At 42.7% G+C, this 16,677-nt stretch overlaps 2 protein-coding genes across 4 annotated transcripts; both read left to right on the top strand.

Moving 5' to 3' along the window:
* The first annotated feature begins 303 nt into the window (after positions 1-303).
* Positions 304-3,564, top strand: LOC113021777 (butyrophilin subfamily 2 member A1-like). Of its 3 annotated transcripts, none has more exons than XM_026166491.1 (3): positions 304-478; positions 1,261-1,539; positions 3,319-3,564. In XM_026166491.1, exons 1-3 carry the CDS (start codon positions 382-384, stop codon positions 3,435-3,437), a joined length of 495 nt encoding a protein of 164 aa, XP_026022276.1. In that variant the 5' UTR covers positions 304-381; the 3' UTR covers positions 3,438-3,564. The 3 variants fall into 3 exon arrangements, 2 of the variants coding, with proteins under 2 accessions (XP_026022276.1, XP_026022277.1); XM_026166492.1 differs by having other exon boundaries at positions 1,242-1,539; XR_003272355.1 differs by having other exon boundaries at positions 305-478; positions 956-1,539.
* A 4,639-nt stretch (positions 3,565-8,203) lies between these two features.
* Positions 8,204-16,616, top strand: LOC113021773 (butyrophilin subfamily 2 member A1-like). The gene is made up of 5 exons (XM_026166488.1): positions 8,204-8,462; positions 12,029-12,367; positions 12,456-12,734; positions 13,667-13,798; positions 15,274-16,616. The coding sequence occupies exons 1-4, from the start codon at positions 8,387-8,389 to the stop codon at positions 13,783-13,785; spliced, it is 813 nt and encodes a 270-aa protein (XP_026022273.1). The 5' UTR covers positions 8,204-8,386; the 3' UTR covers positions 13,786-13,798; positions 15,274-16,616.
* Positions 16,617-16,677: the final 61 nt, after the last annotated feature.

The raw sequence follows: 16,677 nt of genomic DNA, 5'->3' as shown, positions 1-16,677 counted from the left end.
TGGAGACGTGTGTTCACATGTTTCATGACACTCTGAGGAAGGACCGGCGCTGAAACATGTCTGTTTTCTTCTTACTGACGTTTAATATTAAACACTTTATGCCTGTAAGTGTGAGCGCTGAAGTTCTCATTCATCAGTTGCATTTATGTCGTTATGCACTCATTAATAACCTGGATTGTTGAACATGTTGATGTTTTTTATGCAAAGCTTAACAGAACTAACACACACACACACACACACACACACACACACACACACACACACACGCTCCTCCCACTCGTGACTGAAGCTTGTTTCCTAAACTTACTCGACCAGAGTATCCGCTGCAGAGCGTCAGTAGCGTGATCGACGCAGCACAGAGGAACGTTTTTACTCCGCGTCATGTTTTCTTCTGTTTTTAAGGCAAAAACTCTGCAGCTTTTATTTTTGTGTCTCTTTCCTCTGACTGTGACTGCAGTAACAACAGGACATGAAAACGGTAAGAACACTAATGCTGAGACAGTAAAGCTCTTCTACTGATTTAACACAGCAGCGAGATGTATCCAAAAATGGTGAATTATCCCTTTAATGTTGGTGTGGATTCGTTTTCCCCACTCATCTTTAGATGGTTCAGAACTGTCAGTGATGAGGTAAACAACAACTAGATTTAAAGATACAAGTGTTGAGTGTTTCCTCACTGCGGTCCGAGCTGTCCCGTCACAGTGGAGAGAAACACTGAAATATCTGCTGAACAGCAATGAAGGAGACGTAATTACTGCTTCAAACAAATTCAGTTCTCAAATCACCACGATGTTGGTGTGAAAACTCAACAAAGACATTTCTTTCTACTAGATATCACTAAGAATTGGTCTTCTGCTATTAAACACAGAAGAAATCATTGGACAAATCGCAGGTTAATGATGATGTCGCAGGTCATGCTCAGCACACTTCAGTTTAACAGCGTTCTACTCTGCAGAGGGAGGAGAGTGACAGCTTATCTTCCAGTGCTGCTGTTTGTTATCGTGATGACAGCAGGAGGAGTTCAGGCACGTCGGCTCGTCACAGCAAGCTCAAACACAGCAGCTGGTCTCTGAGTGGACTCTTCATCCTTTTCAGTCTGTGACATTCTCATTACCATCACTCAACACTGTGCCAAACCACCTCAGTGTGAGCTGAAGGCTAATGCCACTGGGAGGTCACTAAACCAGAAACCACCTTAAAATTCACCTGAATGCTGAAACATCACCCTCCTTGTGCTGTAGCTTCATGCTGTGTTCACAGGTGCAGCTCCGAAGCTATTTGTTGGGATCCTGAACATCACGGAGTACAGGGTGCAGCTGAGGTGTGAGGTCAGAGGTGCGTCTCCAAAGCCTAGAGTGGAGTGGAGGGACAGCGATGGGAACATCCTTCCTGCTGAGCAGCCACAGGTGTCACACAGAGACGGCCGCTATGACATCACCCTCCTCACCACGGTGACCAGGACAAACACCAACATCTTCCACTGCGTGGCCACACAGGAGGAGATCGGCCATGTGACTGAAGAAGAGATCCATGTTCCAGGTGAGGCCACAGACTCTGATTTGTAGGGGTGCAACGATATTCGTATCGATATTGAACCGTTCGATACAGTGCTTTCGGTTCGGTACGCATATGTATCGAACAATACAAAATTTTTAATTTATTTTATCAATTTTCCTTCTGATGATGCTGTCTGTGTTGAGCGCTCAGTGAATCTGCGTTCGACTACTCCGCCTAGGCTCGACAGTGCAGCCTAGGCGGAGTAGTCGAACGCAGATCCACTGAGCGCTCAACACAGACAGCATCATCAGAAGGAAGAGCGCAGGGCAAGCTAGCGAGACAGAAGTTAAGCTCTCCTTACAACATGGACCTCCCCCACTCTCATTCAGATCTGGCGTTTGGAATTATTTTGGTTTTCATGTGACATATGATCCTGAAGGTAAGCGAGTCATGCACTAAAGTAAAACAGTATGTTGGATGTGCCACGCAATGCTCAATTACATGGGTGGGAGCTAGTGTGTTAGCGCAGTTAGCTCGTTAACGTGTTGGCCGTCTAGCCCCATGCACGGAGTGATCGGCGGTAGCTCGTTAACGGAGATTTGCCGTGTTGTGGCGTTAAGGTCATTTCAACGAGATTAACCTGAAAGCACTAGTGGGAACACAACGAATATGACTGCACATTTACGCCGACATCATCCTAGTGCAAAGACAAAAACAACAAGCATGCTACTAACTTTAGCTGAGTCATTTAGACAGCTGTTAGCACATGATTCTCCTTATGCTGCTGAGAATATAGCCCAGAAGAAGCGGATAGTATAGCTTTTATTTTGGAAAGAGACATTTCTCTGTAATAAACTCTCTTTTTCCAAAGATGAGTGATTCCTCAATCAGATACAGGGCTCGCAATATCGCTAGCCCGACGTCCCGGGGCTAGGATCTTTTCAGTCGGGCTACCAAAATCTATCTCTTCCCTGCCCGTCGGGCTATTGTAGGAAGGAAAAATATATGTCAATGCTTTTGCATTCTTTCAGAAATGTAGCTGGGTAATTATGTCATTGGCATCGGTGAGCCACTGTCAATATGTGACATATTGAAGTCGCGTTTGAATTTGCGCTTGTTTTTTTGCTTTCACTTTGCAATGACAGCACTGATCTGTGAGTGATGATAATTTGTGCACCAATTCCTCTGACATTGTCTTATTAATCGTTAGCTTACTATGCAAACATGACAAGTGAAATCTCCCGCAGCTTAAACATGTGAGAGGTTGATCGCGCAGAGAATCGCTGAGCTTATGTGAGTCCGTGTGTAAAAGCAGCAGGATATATATTTTAGTTCTGCTGAGCCAAATAAGACAGGTCAGGGTGAAGAAGTGACAGCCAAAGAAAAGCTTACCACAAAACGGAGAAGTTATGACAAATCAGACTATAAGGCAAAAAGAAAGTGCAGCTTTATGGTTTCATGGACAAAAGAATTTCTGTGGCTGCAATATGATGAGCTAAATAACCAGGGCTGCACATAAGTGGTCCGCAGGTGCGCATTCGCTGTCAAAATAAAAAACACGCACAAGGGTTAGGGTTAAATTTAAAAACTGTACTTTTGAGTTAAAATATATATTTATAATTTTAATAAATGACAAATTAAAAATGCATGAACATTTTTTTTGTATCGAAAAAATATCGAACCGTGACACCAAAGTATCGAACCGAACCGAACCGTGAATTTTGTGTATCGTTGCACCCCTACTGATTTGATTGCTAAAGGTTGTAATTAGTGTGTTTACAAACTATCTTTGTAACAGCAGGCTTCTGTAATGTGTTTCAGATCAGCTGTTCGAGTCCTGCGATGGAGTCGGTGTGATCGTTTCTGTATTTGCTTCTGGATTCTCTGTCACTGTGTTTGCGTCTCTGTTGCTGTTCTCAGCTTGTATTAAATGTTGTTGATAACAGACAGCAGATACTTTCATCTGTATTTTTTATTCTCTGCTCTTCTGTTTCCTCTGGTTTTAAGGCTGATATGTTATTTATACCAACATTGTATTAATGAAAAATAAAGTTGGGTAAATGATGACTCAGTGGATAATGTGGATATGGATGTGGATAAGGTTTTAAAACATGCTAAACTGCTTTAAAAGTGTTTAAACATCACGGTTCACATTGAAACACATTCATGTTTTTATCCCGACTGGATACAAATTGAGGCTCTGCCCTTTATCTGCTCATTATTATGATGAATCCTGATATCAGAGCTGTATTTATAATGGCCAGATGCAGGGTGGTGGACTGATCCCCGGTGGCTAAAACTGGTTTTTGGTATACGAATATCACCTCTCTGATTGGGAGGGAGCCTGGGCTCGCCTCAAGGCTTGGGTTCAGGAACTCTCTGGAGTGAAAGGGTGGGGGAGGGCGTGCTTGTATCACCCTGGTTAGGTGCATGTGAGCTGGGGTTTTCCTACAGGTTATACTGGAGGTCCTGAGTGTCACATATAATTGTACACATGAAAATCAGCTCCGAGTACTTGACCTGCTTGGAGCTCCTGGTGGATGCTTGAAGGTGGTGCAGCTGGAGAGTCTTATTTTTACTACTTCTTGTAGGTACTGGCAGTGAGAGCTGGGTGTTTTATTGCTGAGCTAACCGCAGCTTTTCCATAAAGAACGCCGTGTTTGAGCATAAGGCGGTCGACACAGTCAGTCACGGTTGATGATCAGAGTTTGTAATCAGAACAGTTTCTTCTTACTAAACGCAGAATCCAGCACATGTGATACATGAAACTTTTAATAACTTGTTGCTTGTCAGTAATGGAAGCTGTGATGATGAAGAGGGAACTGCTGCCAGGTCCAGTTTCATTGAACAGCCAAGTTCAATAAAAGTACTAAAACACTGCCTTCATGTTACATTCGGTTGTAATCCCTGTGTAGATGCTGACAGTTACCTGCATCACTGCTCAGGCCTTTAAATTCAGCTGTGATATTTAAATGAGTCAAATGTTTAACATAGTCGTAAATGAGAGTGTCGGCCTGATCCTCTGAGCTCATTAACAGCTGTTTACTCAGAGAGACGTGGTTCCTCACAGGACAGCCACCACAAACATGATTATAAAAAATATTATGCATCACTGAAGATTAAATATTACATATTATTGCCTGCTAATAGTGAGGATCTAGATGATAAATATAGGAAAAAATTCTGAGAAATAAGCTTCCTACAAAAGGTATCAGGGTGAGGGGTTCAGTCATTCTGGAGTAATCAGTCCTACAGATTGAAAGAAGTCAGTTGAGGTGACATCTGACGAAACCCCCCCCCCCCCCCCCCCCCCCCCCCTGCATGTTTTGTGGGTGAGGCTGGAGCCTCCGGGGCAGACGCAGTGTTGATTATGTCTCTTAGCTGGCGTGAGAAAGTCTCTGTGTCCTTCCAGAAGAGTCTGTGGGATATTTTGTGATGACATCCAGCAGAGATGGAGGCTGTTTATAATGGAGCGTGATGATATACAATAAATAAAAACACAGTATTTACCCACAGGAGCTGTGTGAATCCTGAGCGTGTTTTCAACATGCTAACTATGCTAAATCTTTGATCACTGTTGTGCATGTTTCTCATCTTTAATAATCAAACCTAGAAGTGAAAGGCCAGCCTCTGAAATATGAGAACTGTGTTTAAAACTGTCTGTAATTCTAAAACGGTTCAGACTTAAGCTGCTTAAGTAATGAGGCAGCTCAGCTGCTGCGTCAGCCTCTTATAACCGTCCACATTACAAAAACTTGCAGGGACGACTCTTTGGGCCACGAGTCGCTGCTCGTTTGAACACTTTTGTCAGACAAACAGCAGCAAAGTGAGAAACAGCAGCAGGCCACACAGCTCCACAGCTGTGGATGATTCAGGACACAAAGCACCTGTGGATCTTTTCTCGCCTGCTGAGGTCCTAATTAAACACAGCGTTCAGTGTTACATGTTTTCTGTGGGGTGAGCGGTGTGTAATGCAACAAAAAGAAAATGAGCTTTCTGAACACTAAAACACGACCACACGACCCTGCTGTGAGAGTCTAATCCTGCTGACTCCACTTCAGGCTGCAGCTGGTCTGACTCAGTGTTCCTGGTCCTGGTTTAAGTGACCGTTCAGGTCTCAACATCTGCAGAGCAGGTAAAGGCTGATGTTAGAGTCCAGCAGCAGGATGAGATCCTTCCTTGGAAGCAGCTGAGTGTGGAGAGGAGATTTATGTAAACCAGCTGAAGGTAAAACTGGAGCAAGGACGGGTCTGAACTTAAGTATAAGTATAAGTATATTATCTGAAACTGAAGGAGTGTTCAGTTTGAGGGTGACTTTGGGGTCCTTAGGGACTAGTAGAGCGCTATACAAATACAGGCCATTTACCATAAACTGCACATGCTTACAGCCACCACTGCCACTGTGCAGTCCTGGTAAATGTGATGCTGTTCTATGAAAGCGTTTGTTCGTACGCTTTGACTTCTCGTCCGACCGGCTCAACAGACGAAAGCATAAAAAGAGTCATTGTTTATGTTTCTGCTTCCAGCTGCCTGCCAGCTGTGGTTTTCATAACAGGAAATATCAAAGTTATAAAAGGTTTAATGCACTGAGTGCTGTCACACTTTTAATGTGACACGCAGAAACTTGACATGTTAACCACGTACTGGATTTGACAATCTGACACTCACTGTTAACTCTTTCATTTTCAGATGAATTTACAGGGACAACAACCCGTGAACCTTTTTGCTGCCTCGATGGCTGTTATGGTTGAAGAGATGATCCTCTCACTAACAGCGAGGTTTGATTTTCCAGCAGTGGAAGTCAATACTGACACTAATGAACTCACTGAAAATCCTCATAAGATGCAAGAGAACAGGACGGGAATCTTTAAGGGTCTCATCGTCGCTTGACTAAAGATTTTCACACATTTTATAAAAAGCCAGAGATTTTTAACACGACATAACGACTACAACCCTGACTGCACAATGATGACCCTGAAATAATGAAGATGATGGTAATAATAATGAAATGGCTAACCCAGAGTCTGGACATGAAATCAATCGTGAGTCTCGGGGAGATCATCGAGGACAAACCCCGGATACGAACACGTCTGTAACATCAGGCGCTGGTGTACTGAAGACCTAAAATGCTGCCTGTGTGAGCGAACAGAGGTCACTAAATCTGACCGTGACCTCGAGCACTGTTTGGACCCCTCAGGTGATCAGTGTTTGATTAAACACACGGATCATAAGAGGAGTGATGCTTGTGAGCTGTGGACAGACAGATGATGAGCTTCTCCATGACATAAGCTCGGTGATCGCTCAGTCAGGTGAGCAGTTGTTCACAGATTTACAGATTTAATTATTCAGATCTACAGTTGGTGTGTAATCAGTCAGATTAAGTCCTCACGTGTAGCACTAACAGCAGGTGTGTTTCAGTCCTGCCACGGACGCGTGAATCAGTGCCGTCATCTGTGGAAGGTGTGCTGGTCGAGCAGGAAAGGAAGAAGATGTTCGTGGAAGTTCATCCAGTCAGTGCCAAGAACTCTGCTCATCTGAAACACGTGTAACAGTGCAACACAACGTTTGGATCTGATCATGCCCAGAACTAACAGGTCAGCAGTTACACAAACTGCACCTGTAATGCTTCAACATTTACCGTGCTCACAGCATATCCATTCACTGTGGACCCCTCGCTGATTAGAGTGGCCTGTAACAGTGACCCCGGCCTTTTTTCTGGGTTTTCCTAATCAGCGAACACTGACGTCCATCCTTTATCCTGAGCTTATCTGGGTTATAACAGCTCTGACTGTCTGTGTAAGCTCAGGTCAGGTCACGAGTTTGAAATGAAGGGCACGGGACTCCTTTGGGTTCATCAAGCTGTTTCATTTTATCCCGAGTCCCAGGTTTTTAACCCCTAGAGGAGATCTCCCCATGGAGGGGTTCTTGAGCGTATGAGACCCATGCTGGAGGCTAATGAATCTAACTGTGGGTAAAATAAAAATCAAGGTGGAATAAAGCTGTGAGTCATTAAAGAGCTTCATGAGGAGCAAGAGAAAAGAAGTTGAGCTTCACAAACACAGTGTTTGCTTCACGTTTACTTTGTTGGTATCTGGTCCCCTGTTATGTTGTAAGTTATAAATATGATGACGCACACTCTTTACAGCAGCCAGGACTGGTTGGCAGCTCCATCACTGCTGTCTCTCCTGCTTCAACCACCAAACATCAGCAGATGTAGTTTGGACAGACAGTCGTTCAGGCTGTAGGCTGTTGTGTAGATAAACTGAGTCTGCCTCTCTGTGTGTGTCTGTGTTTGCGCTCATTGTGATTTCTCTGCTTATGGCCGTGAGCCCACAGCTCCTGAAGCAGGACCGCGCACGCTTAAAGCCGCCACTCCCACTACGAACTTCTGGGAAATGTGGCGCAGCTGCTTTGTTTTATCAGTGAATGCAGGTCTTTGAAAGTTGAACCTGTTCATCAGAAAAAGGATACAATCGTGTTCCTGAGAGCTGCGATTTCACAGAAAAATTTAAAGTGATGAACGTTTTAATGTGCATGTGAATACTTGCTGAGTGAGTCTGCTGTTTCTACTTCCAGAGTTAGGTGTCTCTCACACACACACACACACACACACACACACACACACACACACACACACACACACACACACACACACGCATGCGCGCGCGCGCACACACACACACACACACACTGACAGTGAAGACTTGTTGGTTCCTGCTGCAGTCTGTGTCCGACCATCTCGGTGTGCGAGCCTTCCCAGGTCTCAGGTTTTGGTCTCCGGTTTGCAGGAACTGCTCCGACTTTATTTGGTGCTTTAACTGCAGAGATTTCACCTCCTAACCAGCTGCTGCCGTTCGGATCACGGGGACGAACAGATTTATTCAGCATCATGTTTTTAGCGGAGCTTTTATCTTTGTGCGTCTTTCCTCTGATGATGTTTGCGGTAACAGCAGGACATGAAAACGGTAGGAAATCATCAATAACTCTGATCATTTCTCACAGAGTCTCCCTGATTCTGTGCTCTGACCTCCTTTATAATTTATACCAGCTGTACATGTCTCCAATACCTTGAATCCAGACTATTGTCTCCCATTCATGTAATTAAAATGTGATGGCGTGCTGTGAACTGCCTGCTCTCACAGCAGTTTGTGGATCCAGCTGCTCCACATGTGAACTGACCAAGTGAAAAAACTCCCCTACAGTCAAAGACACCGGACATAATCTATGAGCTCTCTTTTTGTTTTTGAGATTTGGTTTGTGTATAACGTCAGACGTTTGTTCTAACATTTGTTTTATGATGAAAGTTTTCTTTAAGGACTTGATTCTGTGATCGTTCCCAAAGATGTGACGGGATTATTTACATTAATTTCATGTTCTTCTGTTAAGATCGGTGGGTTTAAACAAGTATAAGAAAAGAATTCAAACTTTAATCTCAAGTATATAATGTACCTAATAAAGTGACTCACTGGACACTTTATTAGGTACATTGTTCAGCTCTCACTCAATTCTCAAATCACGTTAGCCTTTCTCATTGTTTCCACACACGTCACTGCACCTTGAGGCGGCTGTTGTTGTGATTTTATATAAATAAAATTGAATTGAATGAACTTCTCATTAGAAACAGATCCTGATCCATCACGTTCCTGAATACTTACCAGCATCACATTTGTGCTTCCAGTCAAATCACATCAGTGTGACGCTGAAACTGCCTCTCAGGACAAAGCAACATGAACACGTTTATAATAATGTCACACTATTAAGCATCATTAAGGTCATTCATTGTTTATACAGCATACTCCTCTGTAGCATGTCATTATGAATACAGATTGTTTTCTGACTATGATCATTACCACAGATGAATAATCACATCTGTAATTAGAGGCGACATATTAAGGAGGAGGAGTGATTTATAGATGAATTGGCAGAGGTGGGACCAAGTCATTGTTTTGCAAGTCTCAAGTAAGTCTCAAGTCTTTATCCTCAAGTCAGAGTAAAGTCTCAAGTCACTGGTGTAAAAGTCCGAGTAAAGTCTCAAGTCTGAAACTTTTTGAATTTCAAGTCCTTTCGAGTCTTTAAAAAACAAAAACAACAAAAAAAAAGTTGCAGTTATATGTAAATGTAAATATTAGACCATGTGATTTTTAAATCTGTTTTTCTCAACACATGACAAAATAGTGAACTTAGAAAATATACACAAATTGTGAAATTGCACCTCTATAAAATGCAGCTCAATTAAACTTAGCTGAGATAAGCTGCATGTTATTCTTGGATGCGGTTGTAGGACCGGCTTTAAAATAGCATGACAAAAAAATTACACACATGAAAACCAGACAGTACCATCAACGTAGCCTGGACAACATTTGCTAGTTAGATGAAGTCAGCTATCTCATGGTAGCAAAAGAGAAGCTACCGTTCTTTATGCAACTTCAGCTGTCGGACAAAGTTGAAGTTGTTCCGTCTCTGTCTGGGATTCTCTGCTTGCATGTTTTGCATATTGCATTTCATTTTTTTGTTGACTACTTCATAGTTTATGTACCTGAAAAAAATAACTCCTTGCAGCATTTTTGAGCGTTTTTTTTTTCTTCTTAAAAAAAAATCTGGTTAATTTGATTGGCTGTGCTACAGCTCACCCACACATACGTACGGAGTGTGGTTGGAATAAATGAATGAATGAATTGAATTGATGGTGCACATTTTCTATATACTATGTGTGTTAAATTTTAGAGATGGGGGTGAAATATCAAGTCTTTTCAAGTAAACCGGTTCAAGTCCAATTCAAGTCCCAGGTCACTGGTGTAAAAGTCCAAGTCACAAGTCTTAGAACATTTTTTCAAGTCAAGTCTAAAGTCATAAAATTAATGACTCGCGTCTGACTCGAGTCCAAGTCATGTGACTCGAGTCCACACCTCTGTGAATTGGTGAATGATGAATTAAGCACTTTCTAATAGCTTACTAATAACTTAATGATACTTAATGATGCTTAATAGAGAGACATTATTAAAGTGCTGCTGACACGTTCTCAGAAGAGGTGCAGCTGCAAAAATAGAAACACAGACTCTCAGTCTTGTGTCACAGGTGCCTGACATGGCACTGCAATTACACACGAGCATATGCTATATGCTATATATATATATTCACCTACCACTTTATTAGGTACACCTGGCATGTGTTGGGTAGCACCTATTTTTGCTTTCAGAGTTTGATTCATTCTTTGTGTCACAGATTCAGAACAAACTGCTCGTTGGTTTCCGGTTTAGAAATGAAGAAATGTTTATAGTTTAACTGCATACAACATCTGTGTATTAATATAAAATAGAAAACATTTTCTTAAATGAAAAAATATATAAATAATCTCATGTACAGTCAAAGGTCAAAGTCAAATAAAATAATATATCTTCAATCTGAACTAAGGCATAAAAATGTAGCTTGACTCTTCTTAGAAAGCTTGCTGACATTAATTGGAGTCAAGTACTATTAATTTATAATAATATTTCAGTATCCAATTTAACCACCCTCAGCTCAGTGTCTCAGAGTCGTCTGTGTACATTTTTACTGGCTTTTAAAACCAAACTTTTATTTTATATTTTCAAATATTCACGCAGTTTGATCAATAAAATATTTTAACTAATTTCACTTTTAATCTAAAAAATGGTATGAAAGACAAATATAGTCTAGTACACCTCATGCCCCCCTTTAGACTCGCCCCTGTTCTCCATGTAAAACAGGACGGCTGCTGTCGGCGAGCTGCATCATTTAAACGTCTCAAAGACTGAGGGAACAGGTCATCTGCATGTGTGTAAAACAAACATCGGAGGATGGAGCAGCTACAAAGTTTGCTTTTCTGCATGTTAGAGTTTGATGATCAGGAGCTTTGATGAAGGACTTTAAAGGTTTTAATGTTGATCACAGAACAGATTTGTATCTTTAAATCAGCCTGAGCTCTTCGTCTCGGTCTTCACTGTGTGTAAATTCCACGTTAAACTATCGCAGCCTCATCATCACTGCTACTGCTTATCAGTTTCTGTTTATAAGTGGAGGCTGTTTGGCTTTGATGTTGTCAGACCTTTTTCTGACAAGCTGCCCAAAAATATGTTTGCAGGTCTGTTTTTTAGTCACAAATACGGGTTAAACACTTGTTACAGATCCGAGCAATAAACAAAGCATCGAAAGAATTCATGTTGACAATTTTTTAATGAATTTACAGTTTTTCTTGATTGACTTGCCTGCTGCATGACAGCAAAGTCCAAATTTTCCAAACAGTTAAGACACAGGCACAAACTCATCATCAAGGTGACACATTTGGTTTGCAAAAGATGGTTTTGACTGAAAAAACAAACGTTTGTGATGAGCTGTGAGACTCAGACGAGTGGATCAACACACTAGCAGATGTCTTCAGCAGTGAAGCCTGTGCAGGAACAATATGAGTGTGTGTGATGTGCTGGAGGAATGTGATGTTTTAATACTTATCTCTGAATGATCTGCATTTGTTCTGTGTTTAAACATAATGATTTAAATATGTTTCATTCTTCAGGGCGAGGAACCGTCGTGGTGGCTGTATCTGAAGGAAACTACATCATCTTGCCGTGCTCGCTCAGCTCCCAGGAGAGCCTCGTACGAACGCGCTTTCACTGGAAGAAAGACGATGAGCGGGAGGTGTTTGTGTACGACGCCGGCCTCCATCATAATAACAGATGTTCAGGTCAAGATGAGCACTTCAGAGGACGCGTGTCACACTTTTCAGACCAGCTGAAGTTTGGTAACGCCTCCATCATCATCAGAAACACCAAGGTGGCCGACAGTGGAGACTACACCTGTGATTTTCCATTTCATCAGCCGGACAGAGAAACATTTAACGTCACCCTGGTTGTTGGTGAGTCTTTCATTTCTGCAATCATCCTAAGAAGTTATTCCAACCTGAAACAGTATGGAGTGTCCACTTTCTCCTGCTGTGTTCACAGGTGCAGCTCCGAAGCAGTTTGTTGGGATCCTGAACATCAGCGAGGTCAGGGTGCAGCTGAAGTGTGAGGTCAGAGGTGCTTCTCCAAAGCTGAGAGTAGAGTGGAGGGACAGCGATGGGAACATCCTTCCTGCTGAGGAGCCACAGGTGTCACACAGAGACGGCCGCTATGACATCACCCTCCTCACCACGGTGACCAGGACAAACACAAACCACTTCCTCTGTGCAGCCACGCAGGAGGAGCTCAGCCACCGAGCTGCTGACGAGATCTTTGTTCCAGGTTTGATTCCCGCTCATCATGTTTCCATCTGTGATGCTGATGTTTGTATGTTTTAAACAATGCTGTGAAAAAGTATTTATCTTCCTTCCTGATTTCATTGTTTTTTGCATATTTGTCACATTTAGATGTTTCAGATCATCAAACAAATATAAATAACAAAGTAATACAAAAGGCAGTTTTTAGATTATTTATCCAAACACAGACACACACTGTGATTAGGCAAATCTTTTGGAAAGCTGAGTTTAATTTTCCTATTTTAAGCATTAATGCTGCCAGAGCTGAAAACCAGAAATGAATAAAAAAAGACAAAAAACTTTTCTGAAAAAGTGAATTAGACCAAAATCTGACAAAGCAGCGCATCATGAAAGAGAAGCTGAGACAAGTCAGTGACATCTATCGGTGATGTTTGGGTACAAACTCGTGTTTAAGGCTTTATGGCTCACACAGAGAGTCATTATCTACAAACAGACAGGAGTTGGAAAAGTGGTGAAGCAGGAGTCGCCGACCTTACAAAGTTACACTGAGAGCACATCGGTGGCTCATCCAGGAGGTCAGTAAAGAACCCAGAACAACAGGCAGCACTTGTGTCAGTTTAGGAGAACAGACCAGAAAATCCTCCACACTGGTGTGACACACTGTTCATCAGTTATGACAGACGCCTGAGCGCTGCAGAGGGAAATACAAGCACCTGTTTTCACACAGGTTAAAGGTCAGGGTGGGACGTTTTTGTTCCTTTAATAAATAAAAACATCACTTAAAAAATCTTATTTTCTGTTTACTCGGCTTATAAAATAAAACATCAGGAAGGAAAAAAAACGTTTTCACAGACGTGTTTATATTTTTTCATTGATCACAGACGCTGATCTTATTTCTGTGGGTTGAAACTAAACCTGACCTTTAGTGTAACAGCTGGATTGTGTCGTGTGTTTCAGCCCAGCTGTTTGAGTCCTGCAGTGGAGACACCGTGCTCATAGTTTCATTTGTTTCTGGGATTCTTTCTGCGCTCGTCGTTTTGTCTCTCTGTGTGTGTTTCATCTATACTACAGCGTAACTCACCTTTAAAGGTACGTTTGAACATATTCACACCTGTGGACCTCGTCAAGAATGATGCAGTAACAAATAATAGAGACATGAATGAATAAATGACCAGAGAAAGAAAAGCTGACCTCAAGCTGTCAAACAAAAGTCACACTGAGTTTGTTTATTTTGTTTTTTAATGTACAAAAAGTATCAGATGAGGGAACGGTGAGGGAACGGTTAGGGAATGGTTAGGGAACGGTGAGGGAACAGTGAGGGAACGGTTAGCGAACAGTGAGGGAACGGTGAGGGAACAGTGAGGGAACGGTTAGGGAATGGTTAGGGAACGGTGAGGGAACAGTGAGGGAACAGTGAGGGAACGGCGAGGGAACGGTTAGGGAACAGTGAGGGAACGGTGAGGGAACGGTGAGGGAACGGTTAGGGAACAGTGAGGGAATGGTGAGGGAACAGTGAGGGAACGGTTAGGGAATGGTTAGGGAACGGTGAGGGAACAGTGAGGGAACGGTGAGGGAACGGTGAGGGAACGGTTAGGGAACAGTGAGGGAACAGTGAGGGAACGGTTAGCGAACAGTGAGGGAACGGTGAGGGAACGGTGAGGGAACGGTTAGGGAACAGTGAGGGAACGGTGAGGGAACGGTTAGGGAACAGTGAGGGAACGGTGAGGGAACGGTTAGGGAATGGTTAGGGAACGGTGAGGGAACAGTGAGGGAACGGTTAGGGAATGGTTAGGGAACGGTGAGGGAACGGTTAGGGAATGGTTAGGGAACGGTGAGGGAACAGTGAGGGAATGGTTAGGGAATGGTTAGGGAACGGTGAGGGAACAGTGAGGGAACGGTTAGGGAATGGTTAGGGAACGGTGAGGGAACAGTGAGGGAACGGTTAGCGAACAGTGAGGGAACGGTGAGGGAACAGTGAGGGAACGGTTAGGGAATGGTTAGGGAACGGTGAGGGAACAGTGAGGGAACAGTGAGGGAACGGTTAGGGAACAGTGAGGGAACGGTGAGGGAACGGTTAGGGAACAGTGAGGGAACAGTGAGGGAACGGTTAGCGAACAGTGAGGGAACGGTGAGGGAACAGTGAGGGAATGGTTAGAGAATGGTTAGGGAACGGTGAGGGAACAGTGAGGGAACAGTGAGGGAACGGTTAGGGAACAGTGAGGGAACGGTGAGGGAACGGTTAGGGAACAGTGAGGGAACAGTGACGGAACGGTTAGCAAACAGTGAGGGAACGGTTAGGGAATGGTTAGGGAATGGTTAGGGAACGGTGAGGGAACGGTTAGGGAACAGTGAGGGAACGGTGAGGGAATGGTGTGCAGAGTTCCTGTTTGAAGTACAGATGTATTCATAATAACATGTTTTTATTCTGACCAACAGAATTTATTGTGTTTTGTTGTTTTAACAAAATAAAAATTCTCATCTTCACAGGACCAACATTCTTCATGTGTATGTGTGATTTTAAAAGCAGACTTTATGTAATAAGTACTTTTATTTCCTGTTTGCAGCTTCTCAGTGAAACCAGAGACACGATGTTTCTGTGAGGCTGATTTACAGCAGACTCCAGGCTCCAGAACAAAGTTACTGAGGAAAACAGATTCATACCTCAGTGAACTGAAATCCTGCGTTTCCTTTGTCTTTATGTTGATGCAGCTTATTACAGGGAAGGAAATACTCTTGCTTTAATTTATGCCATCTTTTTTAATTGCATTGAGAAGCAGTGCTTTCTATGATGATCATGAAATGTGAAAACAGACACTGCATTTGACATGTTGTTATCAGGAAGTGAACTGTGAAGCAGGCGAAAGTGCAGCTGGTTTTAATTCTGTTCGGTCCTGTTACAGGACGTCTGTGAATGTTTTTAGTGTTTGTGCTCCCAGAACTACTGCTCTCATTATTATTATTATTGTATGTTTCATGTCTGCAGACAGACGGTCTCGGTCATTAGTCACACAGAAGATCGTTTCACAGGTCGTCCCATCTCAAATCAAAGACACAAACAAACAAACAATTTGAAAACATGAACGTTGTGCTGTTTATAGACGTGTCTGGGTCTATGTTGACTGCCTTTTTAAAATTCTGTCACTATAAAAACTGTTCAAGATCCTTTAAATTTAATATCTGATGCAACGACTGGAGCCCCACTCCTAAAGATCCATATTCACAGAGCCATGTTTACAAATGTGCACATATACAGTAACTAACTGTGGCTGTGTGCAAAATGTACCTCTGCTGTGTAATGTACAATCTTCTTTTCAAAACACGTTTTAGAGGCTTCCTCCTCATCATCATCATTGCCCCTCCCACCTCCCATCCTCTGCCCAGTGTTTTCCTGATGAAGGCAACAAGCAGAAACATGTCGATTGAGTAATTCAGTCGTTCTTGTTCCCACGATGCTGCTCGAGCTTCACCTTCTTTAGGCTATCGCTCTTCTCCATGCACCTTGAGTACAAGTGAAGTTGTGCCAGAGATCTTTGTGTTGCCACGGATGTCGTCCTGATCACATCAGCTCCAGTTTTATGTTTTTACAGAGAAACAGACGCTCAGAGCTCCACACGCAAGCTTGATGTGGTCCAAGGATGAGCGAAGTCCCTGTTTTTTACTGTTATTTAGTCTGTGCTGATACTTTCGCTTCCACTCTGTGGAGGCTTGATGCTCAGGACTTTTAAACATTAGTTTTCTCCTTTTTGTTGGTGAAATGAATGAATGAACTTTCTTGTGGGACAACTAGTGCCTTCATGCTCATGAAAAAACATGAAACATTGTCTCAACTTAAAAATAAAACCTTTTCCAAACTCTGTCTTTTCGTTTTTACAGTTAGTTTTCATTCTTGATGTTTCTGTTAGAACAAAGAGCTGTGTCAGCTTTTTTAGCGTCTGTTCTTAAATGCTGAATATTATTCCATCTTTCAT

The sequence above is a fragment of the Astatotilapia calliptera genome, chromosome 5 (assembly GCF_900246225.1).
Source record: "Astatotilapia calliptera chromosome 5, fAstCal1.2, whole genome shotgun sequence".
Lineage (NCBI taxonomy): Eukaryota > Metazoa > Chordata > Actinopteri > Cichliformes > Cichlidae > Astatotilapia > Astatotilapia calliptera.
This window is presented reverse-complemented; position numbering and strand designations above follow the sequence as displayed.